This window comes from Glycine max, chromosome 1 (genome assembly GCF_000004515.6).
Source record: "Glycine max cultivar Williams 82 chromosome 1, Glycine_max_v4.0, whole genome shotgun sequence".
Classification (NCBI taxonomy): domain Eukaryota; kingdom Viridiplantae; phylum Streptophyta; class Magnoliopsida; order Fabales; family Fabaceae; genus Glycine; species Glycine max.
Window position 1 is genome coordinate 31,398,402 of NC_016088.4, and position 21,682 is coordinate 31,420,083.

Here is a 21,682-nt window from a genome sequence, read left to right on the forward strand (position 1 = left end):
TGTAGTTAGTTAGGTTAACCATCTTTTATGCTTTTATTAGGTTAAGCTTCGAACAAACCCAGTCAATAACGTTCGTGGTTATTCTATACACTAATTTCAGTAATTTATATAAAGTTCACACTTTTAACAATTCCATAGTTACTTTCTTTGGCTGTAGGTTTGGGAAAAATACCCAGTAACATCCAACATTTGAGTTTTAAGATAAAGATAAAAATATAGAAAACAAAACAATCATATAATTGCCGTCAAAATTATAAATATATGGGAAAACTTTAAGAATGGCATTAAAAATAACTAAGTGTGAGGGAAGTTCTTTTACTGCTGATGTTTGTTTGTAATGTTGGTCTGATGTTCCCTGATGTTACTTGTAGGGAAGACGCAGGTGACAAGTTAGTTGTTGCTGAAAAACAACTACTGGGCTGCAAACGGGTCAGTGCCAATTTCTTCCTTTTCTGCATTTTGGTTTTTGAGTTAATGGAGCTTTTCCAAGTTCAATTTCTGCTACAATGTTCTTATTTTTCTATAATTCATTTATGAACTTGTTTTTCTAATCTGGTTTTACTTGAGATAGCACCTACAAATGGTAACATATGTAACACATTGAATAACAAATTTTGTTTCCATGTATTAAAAATTAAAACTTGTTAATAAGCATAATATTTTTTTTTGGATACCACCTCCACCAGGATAGTTATTAATTTTGTTTCCATGAAATGAAAACTTATTAAATTAAAACTTACTTGAGATAGCACCTGCATTAGGATAGTTATTATTTACAAAAGTAGCATTTGTATTCTCATCAGCTTTAGGTTTAGAAGCTAAAGCTCCATGAACTTTGCTTGTATCATTAGCTAGAAAATCAGTGCCAATATTTTGAGTCCTTCTGGATTGGACAGCTTTTGCTATGTTCCCACTTTTCTGCATACAAACTACAGTTTCACTAACAGTTTTAGGCATTCTATGCAACTTATCCTTTCTAGAAGTATGTTTTTCAAAAGATGGATAAGGAGAGCTGCAATTGCGAGCCTTTCTGGATTGGCTGATTTCCCAGGTTTTGTTTCTTGAGAAATCCATGAGTGATCATAGGCTTCCTCAGCATTCATTAAAGAATTAGGCTTACGACCCCTCTTCCTTGGTACAGTATTCAACTGTGTTTCTAATTTTGATTCCTGAACAGAGTCTAAATTGTCAGTTTCCATATTGGCTTTCACATTTCCTCTTTTGGAGTTCTTAGTTATTTCAAAATGTGGTCTCCTATTTGGACCAGATAATCTTATTGCTTCATCGTCCATAGTAGAAGTACCACTTCTTCTGCTTGACTTTGTATCATCCAGAATTTGGACATCTTTGTCACCAGTAATATCCAATTTATGCCCCTTGGTTTCCTGATTAAGAATTAAGTTAATACTGCATTGATATTGACAGTTAGTTTTAACTAAGCAAGCATTGTAATTGTATTTAAAGGAAAAAGATAATTTACATCACAAACTTTTTCCTTTGCATTTTTAGGAACATCAAGCTTGTTCTTAGCTTCCTGAACCTGAAGCATTGCAACAAAACCAATCTTAACATCAATCTACCTCAAAGACTAAAATGAAGTGACAACTTGTTGAAAATAACAATAAAATATATGAAGATGTCAATGTAATAGTAATAGGCACCATCCATATCCCTCAACCCTTTATAGCAAAACTAGAGTGTTATTACACACGGAAACAACTCGAGTGAACAAGAACATTTTGATGGTAAATTATTGGTTTATTAACAATCAGCAATAGTGGTTATTTTTCTCTACTGGAATTTGATCAAAGCTTCCTCCTTGAATGGAACACAGGTGACATGGTTGACATCTGTTCATTTCCTACTCGATTTTTTAGTATGCCTATGCTTTTTGGGCATGTTTTAAGAACGAGAACCAGTCTACTTATGATTTGAAACATTTTTAGAAAACATCTAACATACAAACAACAGCAACAGTCAAGGCCCTTTTTGTAGTAGTATCATCCCATGATCCTTGACTCACTTCACTTTCATAACAAAAATCTGAAAAGTTATAAGTTGTCCTTACTGCCATTTCAATGCCTTCTTGAGAGAATGAAGTCATGTCTCCCTCTTATGAGTGCTGATCATGATGGTGATTAGTACTCTCCATGGACCTTGTGTCAAGCCATGTGTTAAAACTTGTCATTTCATAGAATTTAGAAGATCTGGATTTTGATTGTAAGTTGTAAATTAAAGCACAGTGTTTTTGTTCATCTTTTCTAAGCAGTATAGCAAGTGAAAAACCAAACCTGCAAGCATTCCATTTGTAAGGAATGTTGGTAACATTTGCATGCATTGCTATCTGCACTTCTGGAAGGTTATAGTATTTCTCTGCATAATTTTCAGTACATGGATCATACCCAGAAATCATATGAAGATTCTTGAATCGCATGTGCCTCACAGTATTGTTTTGTGATGTTGTGCACATACGAGTATAGATGTTGTACTGGTCTATATTTCCAAATTCATAGTTAACCGCATAACTATAGACATGATCACATTTTTTAGATGTTTCTTCAACTATGAAATTGCAATATTTGAGGATAGATTTGTATGACTGATCAAATATCATAGAATGGCTCCACCAATAAGTAGAGAGAAAAACTGATATTTATTTCATTGATGATGCTGAATTATTACATAGTATTATTTATACTGATTTTCTCACTAAAAAAATTTGTCCTTTTGTGCACAGACAATATCAGGAATTTGTTGTGCTTGTCTCCCTGCTATACTACCAGCATCATTCTATCCGATTTGGTGCCCCATCTTGCATCACACGAAATCTAAGGTATGTGGGCCTTGTAATTGCTCTTTTGGTCCTGCTTTCTAATTGCACCCCTATTGTTGTTGCCTTCTTGCTTAGTGTGTTCTCCCCTGTGTCTGTCATTGCTTCTATTGTGTTCTCACCCTTGTTATCAAAACGTCAGCTTAAATTTTACAAAAATTAATTAGAATCGCATGTGCCTCATAGTATTGTTTTGTGATGTTGTGCACGTACGACTATAGATGTTGTACTGGTCTATATTTCCAAATTCATAGTTAACCGCATAACGATAGACATGATCACATTTTTTAGATGTTTCTTCTACTATGAAATTGCAATATTTGAGGATAGATTTGTATGACTGATCAAATATCATAGAATGGCTCCACCAATAAGTAGACAGAAAAGCTGATATTTATTTCATTGATGATGCTGAATTATTACATAGTATTATTTATACTGATTTTCTCACTAACAAAATTTGTCCTTTTGTGCACAGACAATATCAGGAATTTGTTGTGCTTGTCTCCCTGCTATACTACCAGCATCATTCTATCCGATTTGGTGCCCCATCTTGCATCACACGAAATCTTTAAGGTATGTGGGCCTTGTAATTGCTCTTTTGGTCCTGCTTTCTAATTGCACCCCTATTGCTGTTGCCTTCTTGCTTAGTGTGTTCTCCCCTGTGTCTGTCATTACTTCTGCTGTGTTCTCACCCTTGTTATCAAAACGTCAGCTTAAATTTTACAAAAATTAATTAGAAGTTTCTAGTGTTGTTACTAGCTAGTGCAAGTACTTGCATAGCTCTCTCCAGCAATGTAAAACTCCCTATATTTATATTATGGAATGAAGACATCCATCTAATTACAAAAATCAGTGCATCCTGAGCTATGTCACAAATCTGGAATTTTCATGGTAATTAGTGATATAGAACAAGGGTAGTTATGAAAATGGATATATATATATATATATATATATATATATATATATATATATATATATATATGTCATACCCTAATTTCATCCGGGGACCATTGTTTGATGGCATGCAACCTTTGCTTGACTGTTTCGAGGTACTTGGCACCCATTGTTGCACGATACGTGAAGTTCCATAACATGCCAGAAGTCAAAAGAGAGCATTGTTGCACGATCCGTGAAGTTCCATAACATGCCGGAAATCAAAAGGAAGCATTGTTACACAATCCGTGAGGTTCCATAACATTCCGAAAGCCAAAAAAGGGATGATTACGTAATCCGTAAGGTTCCATAACATTATGGAAGGAAAACAAGTATCGTTACGGAATTCGTAAAGTTTCGTAACATTACAGAAAAAGAATCAACAAAAAAAGGCATGGGGTGTATTTAGTAAATAGGGGGTGCAAATAGAAACCAAGCCCACTTGGGCCTTCCAGGAAGTTCCTCCAGAAGGCGGTGCCTTCTAGAGGAAGCAACCTAGCTCGCCTGGGCGAGCTGGGTGGCAAGCTTCTCCCTCTTTACCCTATAAATAGGGGGAGGAGGTGTCACACCCTAATTTCGTCCGGGGACCTTTGCTTGATGACATGCGACCTTTCTTTGGTCCTTTTGAGGTGCTTGGCATCCATCATTAGGCAATTTGTGAAATTCCAGGACATGCCGAAAAACCAAAAAAATATTGATGCACAATCCGTAAGTTTCCGTGACACACCGGAAATCAAATGGAAGCATCGTTGCATAATTAAGTGAGGTTCCGTAACATTCCGTAAGTCAAAAAGGGGATGATTATGTAATCCGCAAGGTTCCGTAACATTACGGAAAGAAAACAAGTATCGTTACGAAATTCGTAAGTTTCCGTAACTTTACGAAAAAAGAATCACCAAAAAAAAGCAGAGGGGGGTGTACTTAGTAAAAATGGGGGTGCAAATAGCACCCAGGCCCACTTGGGCCCTCCAGAATATTCCTCCAGAAGGTTGTTGCTTCTGGAGGAAGCAACCTGGCTCGCCTGGGCGAGCTGGGCGGCAACCACCTCCCCTATTTTGCTATAAATATGGGAGGAAGTGAAGAAGAAAAGGGTTCAGCCCCTTAGGCACTTCTCTCTCTTTCGAATTTGCTTGGAAAAATTGTTTTCGTGAAGAAAATCTAAGCCGAGGCGCTTCCGAAACGTTTCCGTAACGTTTTCCGTGAGGAATTTCGCAAAGGTTTCAACCGTTCTTCGACGTTCTTCATTCGTTCTTCATCGTTCTTCGATCTTCAACGGGTAAGTACCTCGAACCAAGCTTTTCGATTCATTCTATGTACCCGTAGTGGTCCACATTGTGTTTCGTGCATTTTTATTCTCGTTTTGTTTACTTTTTATACCCCCTCTTGACGTGCTTAAGCCATTTTACTTAAGTCATTTCTCGCTTAACTTAAAAATAAAATAAATTTCCACCGAACGTTTGAATTGTATTATCCGTTAACTTCGGTTAAAATGAATTCCGACCGTTCGGTCGTGCCGTAACCACGTTGGAAATCAAAAAAGAGGTAAAAAATAATATAATAATAAAAAAAAACATCTTTTAGTAAAATAAAGCGGAAAATCAATCGGACGTTTTCTCTTTGGGATTTCTCATTCTTAATCGAATTGATTAATAACTAAAGTGAAACTAAGGCTAAAATCAATTCGCCTAGTCAAGCTCGTCCATAAAAATAGGCTTTTGAAGTTTGTCATTTCAATTTCTCACTAAGTAAAATGGATCATTTTTAAAGGTCCAACGCCTTAAAATGATCACCACTTAAGTAAAAAAGAATCACTTGATAAGAAAGAACTACGTAGGTCTGATTTTCTCATCCCAAATTGAGGAATACGTAGGAGCAAAGGGAAACACCCTTGTCGACCACAAAAAGAGAAAAAATATAAAAAGGGTATAAAGGATATAAGGACATAAAAGGGAACGTAAAAATCAAAGTCATGTTTGCACATTCGATTAAAGGCTGTCGTCCCTTGTGACGGACGTGTGGGGTGCTAATACCTTCCCCGCGCGTAAATACAACTCCCGAACCTTTCACTTAAAAGTTTGTAGATCGCGTCTTTTCCGGTTTTTCCGACGTTTTCCTCAAATAAACATTGGTGGCGACTCCGCGCGTATTCCTTTCGTGGAACACGCATCCCGCGAGTCACGCGTCGCCCTCCCGCCGAAGGGTAGGTTGCGACAGTTGGCGACTCCACTGGGGAATGTTTTTAGAGAGTTAGGCCATTTAATTTTGTGCAATGTTTTACCGTGACTTACCCCTTTGTTGGTTTCCTTTCATTATGTTCTTGTGTATATAAACTCTTTGTTGCTTTTAGTGCGTTTTAAAATGTATGCATGAAGTAAATATTTATTCATTTGATCCACACAAACACCAACACTATTTGCACACACTGTGAGTGAAAAAAGGGCCCTATACCCGGGTTCATGGGAGCATAAGGAGTGGAGGTGAATCTGTGATCATGCTAGGTCTCCGACTTGCTTGACTACAGTGAACCCTCATCTAGAGCTTTTCTCTTTGAAAACTTATTGTTGCTAGTAGTCCCTACTGCTGCAATATGTTCTTCGAAGGGGATGATACCTCTAGAAACCATCAAGAGAGATATAACTACCTTGGGGATTATTGCTAAAAGCCTAGTTAGTTCTCTCCCTTATAGGTCCCTTAAATAGGGGCACGGAGCAAACACGCTGCGTGCCATTTTTTCACACTGCCATGCATAAGTATCATATACCCTTTTGCTTATGTTCGGTAAATATTGTCATACTGTGTACATTCCCGCATTGTGTCTTTTGCATAGGCATTGCATATGGGTTTTGTCTTGATCCCTTCTGTAAACAAACCAACGGAGGGTCCGTGTCGCCTTCTTAAAAACGTGCGTTGGGGCATTTTGCTACCCCTAGACGTCGTATCTAAGAAGGGGACAAATCCCCCGGACCCCCGCATTCCTAGATTGCATCTGTGTCATATGCATTCCATCATGCATTCATCCATCCCACCCATGAGATATCGGAGTTTTGATTTGCACCAGCTTTTGTCTCACTTTAGTAAGCATGGGAACAAATCAAACCGGCAAGAGGTTCTACCAAGTCAAGGTCAAAAGCCTAGATACCACCAGCATCAAGGAATTAGGGCGGTTGATGGAACCTCTCCAAATGCAAGCCTTCCGCAAGACTTACGGAAAGATCTTAGAGTTGACCATAGCAGAGGTGTCCATAGAAGCCATTGCATCACTTACCCAATACTACGACCAGCCTTTGAGGTGCTTCACATTCGGAGACTTCCAATTAGTACCAACCATTGAAGAATTTGAGGAAATTCTAGGATGCCCTCTCGGGGGAAGAAAACCATATCTTTCGTCTGGGTGTCTCCCCTCGTTGAGCAGAATCGCAGCTGTGGTCAAGGATTCAGCAAGAGGTTTGGACCGCATAAAACAGACTCGGAACGGCATGGTGGGCCTACCACAGAGGTACCTAGAAGACAAAGCGAGGGGTATGGCCAATCAAGGAGATTGGGTCCCGTTTATGGATGTGTTAGCTTTGCTAATTTTTGGGGTCGTCCTCTTTCCAAACGTGGATGGTTTGGTGGACCTAGCAGCAATCGACGCTTTCCTCGCCTACCACCATAGCAAGGAAAGTCCGGTGGTAGCTGTCTTAGCAGATCTATTTGACACATTTGACCGAAGGTGCGAAAAGAGTAGCGCACGGATCATCTGTTGCTTACCCGCCCTCTGTGTTTGGTTGGTTTCGCACTTGTTCCAACAAGACACAAGACATCCATGTCCGCTCCTGAGCCATCGCTCGTGTACTGAAAAGAGGAGAATAGATTGGGACCAGCTCTTGGCCGGGATAGGAGGTAGAACAATCAGTTGGTTCCCCCGATGGAAGGAAGGAAAAGAAGGAGTCCTTTTCTCATGTGGAAGATGCCCAAACATTCCGCTGGTAGGAACGAGGGGTTGTATTAATTACAATCCCGCGCTCGCTATAAGACAACTAGGGTACCCCATGAGGGGAGCACCGACGGAAGAAAGCATGTCTCCTTTCCTTGTGAGGGATTTCGGCGCACAAAATTCCAAGACTATACAAAGAATCCATAAGGCATGGGAAACCCCGTTAAGGAAAGATCAAGAACTTAGAGGCATTCGTAATGGCATCATTGGTGGGTACCACGAATGGCTGAAAGTTCATATACGAGGTTTAGATTGGCTCGCCAAGTTAAAAGTCGTCAGCGAAGAGAGTTTTGAAGCACCGGAAGAGGACGAAGAAGTCCAAGCTCTCAAAAGCGAGTTAGGAAAGGCGAAATTTGCCAAGGAGAAGTTCAAGTTGGCCGTAACACACATTCGGAAGGAGTGTGCCGGGTTACGGGAGGAGAATGCAATTACCGCAAGAGCCCTTGAACAAGAGACCAAGAGGGCTCGCAAAGAAGAGTATGGTCGGAACAAATTTTGCGGAGCTCTGTGGGGTAGCAATAGTGAACTCAAGTTGCGAAGGGAAGAAAGGGACCAGTCGCGAGCACATAACATGGTTCTGAAGGAGGAGTTAGTTGCTTGTTCGAGGTCCAAAAGAAGTTTGTCTCAGCGCTTATGCAAGACGGAGACCAACATGCTAGCTATCATCGCTAAGTACCAAGAAGAGTTAGGTCTAGCCACGGCCCACGAGCATAGAATCGCGGACGAGTATGCTCAAGTATACGCGGAAAAAGAGGCTAGAGGAAGGGTGATCGACTCTTTACACCAAGAGGCAACCATGTGGATGGACCGGTTTGCTCTTACCTTGAACGGGAGTCAAGAACTTCCCCGCTTGTTAGCCAAGGCCAAGGCGATGACAGACACCTACTCCACCCCCGAAGAGATTCATGGGCTTCTCGGCTATTGTCAGCATATGATAGACTTAATGGCCCACATAATTAGAAATCGTTAGGAAACTTGTATGGTCTCTCAGACCTTGACTAGATACGACTTCCTTTTTGAAATAAAATGAGTTGGTCCCATGTTTCTACTCCAAAAAAGCTTGTGCAAATCAAATCACTCCTACATTTCATCTCTAGCATGCATTTTCTTTCTTTACCCACTCCTCATGTTTGGTTTTTTAGGGAAAAACACCATAACTAAACGCGCCGCAAGGGATCCCTATCGCACCAGATCCAAATCTAGAACGATGGGTGATCAAGAGGAGACGCAGGAACAGATGAAAGCCGACATGTCGGCTCTGAAAGAACAAATGGCCTCCATGATGGAGGCCATGTTAAGTATGAAGCAGCTCATAGAGAAGAACGCGGCCACCGCCGCCGCTGTCAGTTCGGCTGCCGAAGCAGACTCGACTCTCTTGGCAACTACGCACCATCCTCCCTCAAACATAGTAAGACGGGGAAGGGACACACTGGGGCACGATGGCAGCCCTCACCTGGGATACAACCGAGCGGCTTACCCTTATGGATTGCCGCCCAACTATTCACCACCCGTCTTGCAAGAAGATGCGGGCCACATTGCTTTTCCCGTCCATGAAAGAGAGCCTCCTCAGCAGCCCGACGAAGTCCACAAAGACCCTCAAGATTATGCTCGAAGGGATGTCGAGTTCTATCCCCCGATCCCCGAAGGGCCGGCACCAGGCACGCTGCCTCAACCCAACATCGCAGCACCACCAATAGTTTTGTCCACGGAAGGGCCGCCTCCAGCAACTGAAGAAAGGAGGAAGCTCGATCTCCTTGAGGAAAGGTTGAGGGCCGTGGAAGGATTTGGGGATTATCCGTTCGAAGACATGACGGATCTTTGCTTAGTACCCGATGTTGTTATTCCCCCGAAGTTCAAAGTGCCGGACTTCGACAAGTATAAAGGGACGACTTGTCCCAAAAACCATCTCAAGATGTACTGCCGTAAGATGGGCGCCCACTCTAAAGATGAAAAGCTATTAATACACTTCTTTCAGGATAGCTTGGCCGGAGCTGCGGTAGTGTGGTACACTAATTTGGAAGCTTCCCGTATCCGTACTTGGAAGGATCTGATTACCGCCTTCCTAAGGCAGTATCAGTACAATTCTGATATGGCTCCTGACCGTACTCAACTGCAGAATATGTTCAAGAAAGAGGGTGAAACCTTTAAAGAATATGCGCAGCGATGGAGGGATTTGGCGGCACAAGTAGCTCCTCCCATGGTTGAGAGAGAGATGATCACCATGATGGTAGACACTCTGCCAGTGTTCTACTATGAGAAGCTAGTAGGTTACATGCCGTCCAGCTTTGCGGATCTAGTGTTTGCCGGGGAAAGAATCGAGGTAGGATTGAAAAGAGGAAAGTTTGATTACGTTTCCTCCACAAATGTGAATGCCAAAAGAATCGGGGCAACAGGGGCAAAAAGGAAGGAGGGAGATGCCCATGCCGTCTCTTCAACACCCGCGTGGGTCAAACCCCAGCAAACACCTCATGGTACCCATCAGTACGCGCAACATCACCCAAGCTTCTCGGCTCATACTGGGAACGCCTCTAGTTCAACACCCGTGCAGCCTAAAGCACCCACCCAGAGGGAAGCTCCCCAAGTTCCAACTCCGAACACGACTCGACCGGCCGGTAATTCCAACACAACAAGGAACTTCCCTCCGAGGCCATTTCCGGAATTCACCCCACTCCCAATGACGTACGAAGATCTTCTGCCATCCCTCATCACCAATCATTTGGCCGTGGTAACTCCCGGAAGGGTCCTCGAACCCCCTTTCCCGAAGTGGTATGACCCTAACGCAACTTGCAAGTACCATGGGGGTGTCCCGGGGCATTCCGTCGAAAAATGCTTGGCCCTTAAATACAAGGTCCAACATTTAATGGATGCTGGATGGCTGACTTTCCAAGAGGATCGGCCCAATGTGAGAACCAACCCGCTCGCCAATCATGGAGGGGGAGCAGTTAATGCAGTTGAGTCCGATAGGCCGCACAGATCTAAACCTTTAAGGGATGTGACAACCCCTAGGAGGTTTATCTTTGAGGCCCTACAAAAAGGAGGTGTGATTCCCCATAGTGGGTGTAAGGAGGATTCCTGTCTGCTACACTCCGGCGAGCTGCATGACATGGAGACGTGTTTGGGAGTAGAGGAATTGTTACAGCGGATGATAGATCAAGGTCGACTGGAAGTCGGCAGTGAAGGAAAAGAAGAGCAGCATATATGAATGCAGTCTATGGAGGGAAGCAGTGTTGCGAAGCCCAAACCCTTGGTGATATACTTCACTAAAAGCGCAGCTTCGCAAAAGCCCGGACACCCCTTAATAGCCAAACCTGTTCCTTTCCCGTACCAAAATAGCCACGCGGTCCCGTGGAGGTATACACCTCCGAGGGAGATGGAAGAAGAAGCCACTGACGTCAGCTCGCTGACAGCTAAAGTAACAAATATCACGGGACTGAGTGGTGTGACCCGTAGTGGTCGTGTGTTCGTACCTCCGGACCTACCAGTCCAACCCGCGGACATCAAAGGAAAAGGAAAAGTGGTGGAGGAACAAGATGGCGAAGCCCCCCACACTTCGAATAAAGATATTCCGGCAAAGGGCCCCCCGGAGAAAAAGGATGGTAAAAAGGAGGTATCGCTAGAGGAAGCCAGCGAGTTCCTTCGGATAATTCAGCAGAGCGAATTCAAGGTTATCGAACAGCTCAACAAAACCCCGGCCAGGGTCTCGCTGTTGGAGTTACTTATGAGCTCCGAGCCTCATCGGGCTCTGCTAGTAAAAGTTCTGAACGAGGCTCATGTGGCCCAAGATATCTCGGTAGAAGGTTTCAGAGGGCTGGTCAACAATATCACTGCCAACAACTATCTTGCCTTCGCCGAAGAAGAAATCCCCGCCGAGGGGAGAGGGCATAATAAGGCTTTACACGTATCAGTCAAGTGTATGGACCATATCGTAGCCAAGGTGCTCATCGATAATGGTTCCAGTTTAAACGTGATGCCTAAGAGCACTTTGGAGAAGTTACCATTCAATGCTTCCCACTTAAAACCAAGTTCAATGGTGGTTCGTGCCTTCGACGGCACTCGCCGAGAGGTTAGGGGAGAGATCGATCTCCCAGTACAAATAGGCCCTCACACATGTCAAGTCACCTTCCAAATAATGGATATTAACCCCCCTTACAGCTGTCTGTTGGGGCGCCCGTGGATCCACTCAGTGGGAGTTGTGCCTTCTACACTCCACCAAAAGCTGAAATTCGTAGTGGAGGGGCACTTGGTCATCGTGTCAGGCGAGGAAGACATCTTGGTAAGCTGCCCATCCTCCATGCCTTATGTGGAAGCCGCAGAAGAATCGTTAGAAACTACTTTCCAGTCTTTTGAGGTGGTCAGCATTTCCTCCGTGGACTCCCTCTTTGGGCAGCCTTGTCTGTCCGATGCAGCGGTAATGATGGCCCGAGTTATGTTGGGGAACGGTTATGAACCCGGGATGGGTTTAGGCAAAGACAACGGCGGCATAACTAGCCTGATAAATACCCAAGGAAATCGTGGGAAGTATGGTTTAGGCTATAAGCCCACTCAGGCGGACATGAAAAGAAGCATCGCGGGAAGGAAGAACAGTGGTCAAAGCTCGCATTGGAGACAAGAAAGTGAAGGAAGCCCGCCCTGCCACATAAGTAGAAGCTTTATAAGCGCGGGTCTGGGAGACAAAGGTCAAGTGTTCGCGATATGCGAAGATGATGTTCCGTATACTTTGGATTTGGTACGACCATGCCCTCCTGATTTCCAGCTGGGAAATTGGCGAGTGGAGGAACGCCCCGGCATTTACGCAACGAGCATAATGTAAACCTTTACGGTTTTAAAAGCTCTATAGTTGGGCCTAGGCTTTAGAGTTTTTCCTTTTGTTAAGGCTTTGTGTCTTTTGTTTTTGAATTTATAATACAAGGATCTTTCTTCATCTGTTCCTGGTCTCTACCCATTCTCATTCATTTGCATGTTTACTTCTTTTTCTGAAACGGCAGATCCGATGACGAGTCCCCCGAAGGTACTAATACCTGGGACCCGTCTATCGACTTCGAGCAAGAAATGAATCAAACGGAAGATGAAGGAAATGAGGATGTGGGACTTCCCCCAGAACTAGAAAGAATGGTCGCCCATGAGGACCAAGAAACAGGGCCTCATCAAGAAGAAACAGAGCTAGTAGACTTAGGAATCGGCAGTGGAAAGAGGGAAGTAAAGATAGGTACAGGTATTACCGCACCTATCCGTGAAGAATTAATAATCCTGCTAAAAGACTACTAAGACATCTTTGCTTGGTCCTACCAAGATATGCCCGGTTTGAGTTCTGACATTGTACAGCACCGATTACCTCTAAATCCTGAGTGTTCCCCGGTAAAATAGAAACTGAGGAGGATGAAGCCCGAAACATCCTTGAAGATAAAAGAAGAAGTGAAGAAGCAATTTGACGCTGGATTTCTGGCCGTCACTCGGTATCCAGAATGGGTTGCCAACATCGTTCCGGTTCCTAAGAAAGATGGAAAAGTACGAATGTGTGTGGATTATCGGGACCTGAATCGGGCTAGTCCCAAGGACAATTTTCCTTTACCACACATTGATATCCTCGTAGATAACACGGCCAATTTCGCTTTATTTTCCTTCATGGACGGTTTCTCTGGTTACAATCAGATAAAGATGGCGCCCGAGGATATGGAAAAGACTACTTTCGTCACCCTGTGGGGAACGTTCTGTTACAAGGTGATGTCCTTTGGACTCAAGAATGCCGGGGCAACTTATCAACGGGCCATGGTAGCTTTGTTCCATGATATGATGCATCAAGAGATCGAGGTCTACGTGGACGACATAATTGCTAAATCTAAATCCGAGGAAGAACACCTTGTCAACCTGCGGAAGTTGTTCGAAAGGCTTAAGAAATATCAATTAAGGTTGAACCCCGCTAAGTGTACCTTTGGGGTCAAATCAGGGAAATTGCTTGGTTTCATTGTAAGCCAGAAAGGGATAGAGGTAAACCCCGAAAAAGTGAAGGCTATCCTTGAGATGCCAGAACCCCGTACAGAGAGGCAAGTCCGAGGTTTCCTGGGGCGCTTGAATTATATTGCCAGATTCATATCGCAGCTCACCACCATTTGTGAGCCGTTGTTTAAACTCTTGCGCAAAAACCAAACTGATCGATGGAATGAGGATTGCCAAGAGGCTTTTGGAAGGATCAAAAAGTGCCTAATGAATCCTCCCGTGCTTATGCCACCAGTACCTGGAAGGCCTCTCATTTTGTACATGACAATCTTGGACGAGTCAATGGGGTGTATGCTGGGGCAACATGACGAATCCGGGAAGAAAGAGCGCGCTGTTTACTACCTGAGTAAGAAGTTCATGACCTGTGAAATGAATTACTCCTTGCTCGAAAGAACGTGTTGTGCTTTAGTATGGGCATCCCATCGCCTAAGGCAGTACATGCTGAGCCATACTACCTTGTTGATATCCAAAATGGACCCGGTTAAGTACATCTTTGAAAAGCTAGCTCTCACGGGACGAATCGCCTGGTGGCAAGTCCTGCTATCTGAGTTTGATATAGTCTACGTCACCCAAAAGGCGATAAAAGGAAGCGCTTTAGCAGATTATTTGGCTCAACAACCTCTTAACGACTACCAGCCCATGCATCCTGAATTCCCGGATGAGGACATCATGGCCTTGTTCGAGGAAAAATTGGACGAAGATCGGGACAAATGGACTGTATGGTTTGACGGAGCGTCAAACATTCTAGGTCATGGCGTTGGGGCAGTGTTGGTCTCTCCGGACAATCAATGTGTACCTTTCACAGCCAGGCTAGGATTCGACTGCACCAACAACATGGCCGAATATGAAGCATGTGCCCTAGCCGTTCAGGCAGCAATTGACTCCAATGTCAAACTACTCAAGGTGTACGGCGACTCAGCGTTGGTAATCCATCAGCTGAGAGGGGAATGGGAAACTAGAGATCCCAAGCTGATACCCTACAAAGCCTATATCAAGGAATTGGCTAAGACCTTCGATGAGATCTCCTTCCATCATGTTCCCCGCGAGGAAAATCAAATGGCGGATGCACTTGCTACGTTGGCGTCTATGTTCCAGCTAACACCGCACGGGGATCTACCCTACATTGAATTTTTGTGTCGTGGCAAACCCGCGCATTGTTGCCAAGTGGAAGAGGAACGGGACGGAAAGCCTTGGTATTTCGACATCAAGCGATATGTCATAAGCAAAGAATACCCGCCAGAGATTGCCGACAACGATAAAAGGACATTGAGGAGGTTGGCAGCCGATTTCTTCATGAGCGGAAGCATACTGTATAAAAGAAATCACGACATGACACTCCTGCGGTGTGTGGATGCCAAGGAGGCAAATCACATGATCGAGGAAGTCCATGAGGGCTCGTTTGGAACGCACGCCAACGGACATGCTATGGCCAGGAAGATCCTAAGAGCAGGTTATTACTGGCTTACCATGGAAAGTGATTGTTGTGTCCATGTGAGGAAATGCCACAAATGTCAAGCATTCTCAGATAATGTCAATGCCCCACCACACCCTCTGAATGTCATGTCCGCCCCTTGGCCTTTCTCCATGTGGGGAATAGATGTCATCGGGGCCATCGAGCCCAGGCCTCGAATGGTCATCGCTTCATCCTCGTAGCGATAGATTATTTCACCAAGTGGGTCGAGGCGGCTTCATATACCAATGTCACGAGGAATGTGGTGGTCAGGTTCATTAAGAAAGAGATCATCTGCCGATATGGTTTGCCAAGGAAGATTATCACGGACAACGGTACCAACCTGAATAACAAGATGATGGGGGAAATGTGCGAGGAGTTTAAAATCCAGCATCACAATTCCACACCCTACCGGCCAAAGATGAATGGAGCCGTGGAAGCGGCCAATAAGAATATCAAAAAGATTATCCAAAAGATGACCGTGTCATACAAGGATTGGCACAAAATGCTCCCATTCGCGTTACACGGTTACCGAACTTCAGTGCGAACGTCAACTGGGGCAACGCCGTTCTCATTGGTATAAGGGATGGAGGCTGTGTTACCGTTTGAGGTAGAAGTCCCGTCATTAAGGATCTTGGCAGAATCCGGATTAAAGGAATCAGAGTGGGCTCAAACGCGCTATGACCAGCTCAACCTCATTGAGGGTAAGCGCTTAACGGCCATGAGTCATGGGCGCTTATACCAGCAAAGAATGAAGAGTGCATTCGACAAGAAAGTACGCTTACGCAAGTTCCATGAGGGAGACCTTGTGCTAAAGAAAATGTCCCATGCTGTCAAGGACCATCGAGGGAAATGGGCCCCGAACTACGAAGGGCCTTTTGTTGTGAAGAGGGCTTTTTCCGGAGGAGCCCTAGTGCTTACCAACATGGATGGCGAAGAGCTACCTTCACCCGTGAACTCTGATGTCGTCAAACAATATTATGCTTAGAAGCTGGGGCAATTAAGGGTGTCGCTGCATGTTCTTTATCTTTATGCGTTTTCTGGATTTCCCCCAGGGATTTCCTGTCTGTTGTATCTCTCGTTACAATCTTTCAAAGAAATGAACGTGGATTCGAGGCTTTAGTCCTCACGTTAGTTTCAAACCTTGCGTTAATCTGTGATCACCTGAGCCCTTCCGCTCAGTTCATGGGATGCCCCAAGCGCTTAATTAAAATTGAACCTGAACCAACTTTCCCTAAATTTGCTGCGTTTGAAAACATTCATGCATACGCATACGCATACGCATGCATATTGTTGTGGTAAAACAGGGGCATGATCATCTTGGGCTACCTTCTGGGGTAGAGACAAAACATGAACGGCAGAAACCAATCAAGGTAAGATAATGACGCGGTCAAGATTGGCCATACCTGGTTGTTTATTACTTGTAGGTACTTAAGGACGGATGCAAGTGGGGATGGGGTCACGACCGACCGATCGTTGCCCCTTCTCCGCGCGAAACAAGCAGAGAATGTCGCTGCAAGGCAGCCCCGTATCCTTTGTATTTTGCAGCTTTCTTTTACTATTTGTTTGTTTTAAAAAGTAAAAATAAGTAATCAACACCTAATTCTAACCTAAGTAAGTTCAAGTTAGGCAAGATGCTAACCCATGAGAAGGGAGGGGACATGGTTAATGTTCCCCTCAAAAAAAAAAAATGTGCAGGTTAGCTCGCCTGGGGGAGCCACCCCTGCACCAAATTATAAGAATGACGAAAGGGGGGACGTTTTTGCATTCAAAAACTTCTTTTCCCCCCTTTCAAAAGCCATACCCACGGGATTGACGAGTTTGCAGCCCTAGGGTCATCATTTTTCGCATTTTTTGATTCCGTTCTGCGCTTTTGTTCATCACCAACAAGTAAGTGTTCCATCCCTAAGCTTTCTAGCTTTTCATTGGTGTATTTTGGTCTCCTTTTGGTGCTCTAAATTGTGGGAATGTGCTCAAATATGTGGGGCAATTTTGGTTTGTTTTCTTGCTTGATTGGATTGAATTAGGGGTTTGTATGGGATGGCCCTAGGCCTATAATGCATTTTGAAACAATGGGGCATGCCGCATTGTCCCTGTTCTCTTGCTATTGTTACCTAAACGCGCGCCCACCAAGCGTTCGGTGAAATGCCTCAATGGCATTAGCGCGTGACTTTTGTAAGGAAACAACCCATGGGGCATCTTGGTTTGTACATATTTTCTATTTTTGGGACATGTATTCATTCCCGAAAAAGGCTATAGTAATTGCCCCGCATATATCCCAGGCTTAGAAACCAAAGTTTTTATGCAAAAGAACACAAGAGGAGGTGCATGTTGGGTAAAGTTACCCTTTTTGGCCAAACAATCAGCTATGGGCCACGCTACAATATTTTCCCTATGCCTAGATGGTTAGGAATTTTGCTCGTCATAAATGTGTAGGTTTAGAATAGGTAGCAAAATACCTTTGGCAATTTACACTTTGGGTATGATAGCAAAATACTTGGATGTATGTACATATAAGTTTTGGTAGTCAAAATGTCTCACAAAAAAATATATATATATATATATATATATAAATATGTTGCATGTTATGTAAAGAAAATACATTACAAAAAATATATATATATATATACCTTTTAATTTGAATACAATTTTAGTCAGCAAAGAAAAATATACTTGAATTTGCATGCGGCTTTAGGTAGCAAAAACTTGAAAAGGGCATGAAATGTAGCACCTTATTGTGTAGATAGTCAAGATTCATCATGAAGTTTGTGTATGTATAGGTGTTAGAAATACCAAGATGTGCACATGTGCAATTTTTGGTACCCCAAAATGCTTTGAGTATGCATGTATGTAAATTTAGCCAAGGAGATGTGTGTGATGTAAGTAACAAATACACCTTGGAAGTACATGTAAATAATCTAGGTAACGAAGCTGCCTTGATTGTATATGGGTGCATTTTTCTTAGTTGATAGAATGTCTTGTGCAAGTGAACGTTCGTAAGGAAATATGCGCATAAGCTTGCTCTAAATTTACATTGATGTTTGTATTTATGGGAGGATGTTGTATGCCATTTTTGTTTTAAGAGTAGTGTCCCACTGGTAAAACTAACTTTCCAAATGTTTGCCTTCGCAGGAAATGGCCCCGAGGAAGCTTGCCTCAAAGAGGTCCAGGAAGGACAAGGCAGCCGAAGGAACTAGTTCCGCTCCGGAGTATGACAGTCACCGCTTTAGGAGCGCTGTACACCAGCAGCGCTTCGAGGCCATCAAGGGATGGTCGTTTCTCCGGGAGCGACGCGTCCAGCTCAGGGACGACGAGTATACTGATTTCCAGGAGGAAATAGGGCGCCGGTGGTGGGCATCACTGGTTACTCCCATGGCCAAGTTTGATCCAGAAATAGTCCTTGAGTTTTATGCCAATGCTTGGCCAACAGAGGAGGGCGTGCGTGACATGAGATCCTGGGTAAGGGGTCAGTGGATCCCGTTTGATGCCGACACTATCGGCCAACTCCTAGGATATCCGTTGGTGTTGGAAGAGGGCCAGGAATGTGAGTATGGCCAGAGGAGGAACCGGTCTGATGGGTTCGATGAGGAGGCCATCGCCCAGCTGCTATGTATACCGGGGCAGGATTTTGCCCGGACTGCTGTAGGGAGGCGAGTGCGAATCATGCGCACTAACATGACCACCCTGACCCAGATATGGATGACGTTGCTCCTCAGCAACATCCTGCCCACCGATCATAATTCCGACCTTCCCATGCCGAAGTGTCAGCTGGTGTACGCCATCCTGACACAGATGAGCATCCATGTGGCTCAGTTGATCGCTGATGCCATCTATATTTTTGCAGGTATGGCGCCCACTAGGCACCCTTTGGACCCAGATAAGTCCAACAGGGCCCTGGGATTTCCCGCATTGATCACAGGACTCTGCCAGTCGTTCGGAGTCCCCGTTGCACCTACTAAGGTGATTCGGCCGCCCATCACCCGGGCTTTCATTGAGAAGTACTGTACCCAGAGACAGGCTCAGGGTGATGCTCCACAGGCCGCAGGCGCGCCACCACCACCTCATCAGGCTGGCCAGGCTGGGGCATTTGACATGGAGCAGTATTTACGGCATTTGGTTCGCCAGCAGGCGGCCAACCACCGAGCACATGTACAGACCCATGATTGTCTGTACCAGATGAGCCTCAGCATGCAGAGCCAGGGCTTCGTTTCTTTTTCATGCCCTACTCCAGACCAGTTCAGGGCAGAGGTTGCATGGCCCGGAGATTGGCCCGAGGCCCAAGCGGGAGAGGCGCCCCCAGAAGCTCCCGGCGATGGAGAAGAGGCCCACGAAGACGAGGAGATGGCCGATTTGCTTGACTTCTTGGGAGGGAGTGGAGATACGTGACCGGGAGATCCCCAGATTCATGTTTTCTTTCATATTTCTTTTATCATTTTTTATTCTATGTTATTGTTTTGACTTGAGAGACTAATGTTTGTTTTTGTTGTTTCGATTGTCATTTGTACAACGCATGCATTTATTTTAGATTGTTGCGTTAGTGTTTATATATCATTACTATCAATGATGCTTGAAATTTTGGAACCGTGTAGAGTTCTTCGTTTAGGAACATCATCAAAAAAAATATATAATAAAACAAACAAAAATCATGATAAAAATAAAAAGAAAAAAGGGAAAAAGAGAGAAAATAAGAAAAAGAGAGCAAATAAGGAAAAAGAAAGCAAGTAAGGAAAAAAGTGGAAAAAGAGAAAATAAGTTGTCTAGCTAAAAACCGACATGCTTTTGAAAAGAGATGATTTCCAACTTTTCTTTGAAAAAAAAATTCATTGATCATAACCGATTTTTGAAGAAAAAAACGTGTCTACACCTGAAGGGTGAATGCTGTGAAGATTTCCCCGGACGCCCGAAATGGACTTGGAGGAATGCACAAATTGATAAAAGAACATATTTTGGAAACATTGGGTTGATTTAAAATAAAGGCAATGAATCCTGAGCCCTAGCATCACATGACCATAAAAATTTGACGCTTGAGTGTCCGCATAGGTGCATGCATGACCAGTTTTGCATAAAGTTTCCAAATCATCATTTTTGCATTTGTGTCATGGAAATAATGTGGGGCATCCCTGTTATCCTTGAACCAAACCAAGCCCTGACATGTATCATGTCTAGCCGTTCTACGAGCTTTGAGCCAAAATCCCGACTCACCATAAACCTTGACCCAGGGTGAGAATGTCAATCCTTACCCTCGGAAGCAAAAAAGAATAGAAGGGAAATTTCCAATCAAAGAAAAAGAGAAGGAAAATTTCCAATGAAAGCAAAAAAAGAAGAAGAAGAAGAAGAGAAAAGAAGGAAAATTCCCCAATCAAAGAGTGGGAGAAAGCAAAAAGAAAAGAAAGGAATTTCCCAATCAAAGAATGGGAGAAAGTAAAAAAGGAAGAGGAAGAAGGAAAGAAAGCTCCTGATCAGGGATCGAAGGAAAAACAGAAGAAATGTGCAGAGAGGTCTTTGGACCGGACAATATCTGAACAATACAGAATTGTCACCAAACGAACAAAAAAGAAGGAAAGGAAACCACGACCTAAAATGGTCTTCTCCCTTTGATTACCAACCAAAATCCCGTGCGCTAGCGACTTTTTTTCGCCCCGCACTAAACAAAAAAACAGAAAAAGAAAAAGCCAGAAAAATCAAAAGCCAAAAACACACAAAAGCCGAAAAAAAAAACCACCAAAAGAACCCATTCCCAAGGGAAGTCCTATTGATCCATGATCACGCATGTAATTTTTGATTTGATAGGAAATAATTTGCAAAGTCAAGTCATGACATATCTATGGTTCGGAATTAGGATGAAACACTTACCTGTGTGAGATTGATACACTTTGAGTGGATTTCTTCTATTTTTGTCGAACCCAGTGTTTCCTCTAAATGGTCATTTAGAAACGAAATGCTAACATCCAAAATCTCATTTATGGTTATGGGGGATCCCATCAGCAAACTCTCCTTCCCTGGTAGACGCATTGTTTGTCACTCGAAAAAGCATATGCTGCTCTAAACAATTGGAATATTTGTCTCTTTGCTAAAGCATGTTTGCATTTTAGTGGAGAAAACACCGAGACTTTTTCAAGTCTCACAAGTTATCCAGAACTACGTAGGTCTGAGTTCCTCATTAGAGGATACGTAGGAGCAAGAGCCTCGCTTTTGTCGACCACACCGCCTTTTGTTGCCATGACCCAAGAGCTGGTAGCCCGCGGAGACACCTTACGGTTATCCGCACCTCGTCATTCAGTGACCCCAAGTGTGATTGACGAGCAGAGGCCAATGTGGTCATCTGCGCCCTTTCCGGAGATGTCAGCATTTTCCGATGGAGACTTTTCAAGTCTCACAAGTTATCTAGAACTACGTAGGTCTGATTTCCTCATTGGAGGATACGTAGGAGCAAGAGCCTTGCTTTTGTCGGCCGCCCCATAATCTTTGTCATACTGACCCTGAGGTCACGTGACAT

The 21,682-nt window shown here is 43.7% G+C and overlaps 1 protein-coding gene across 1 annotated transcript in view; it reads right to left on the reverse strand.

Annotated features, from left to right (window-relative positions):
- Nucleotides 1–527: 527 nt before the first annotated feature.
- LOC121174638 (uncharacterized) overlaps nucleotides 528–21,682 on the reverse strand; it is an 88,432-nt gene continuing 67,277 nt past the window's right edge. Inside the window, exons 5-8 of the mRNA XM_041014313.1 lie at nucleotides 1,490–1,540; nucleotides 1,023–1,385; nucleotides 741–918; nucleotides 528–574 (exon numbers count right to left, since the gene is read on the reverse strand). Coding sequence (XP_040870247.1) covers nucleotides 528–574; nucleotides 741–918; nucleotides 1,023–1,385; nucleotides 1,490–1,540 — 639 coding nt within the window. The remainder of the gene's footprint in view (nucleotides 575–740; nucleotides 919–1,022; nucleotides 1,386–1,489; nucleotides 1,541–21,682) is intronic.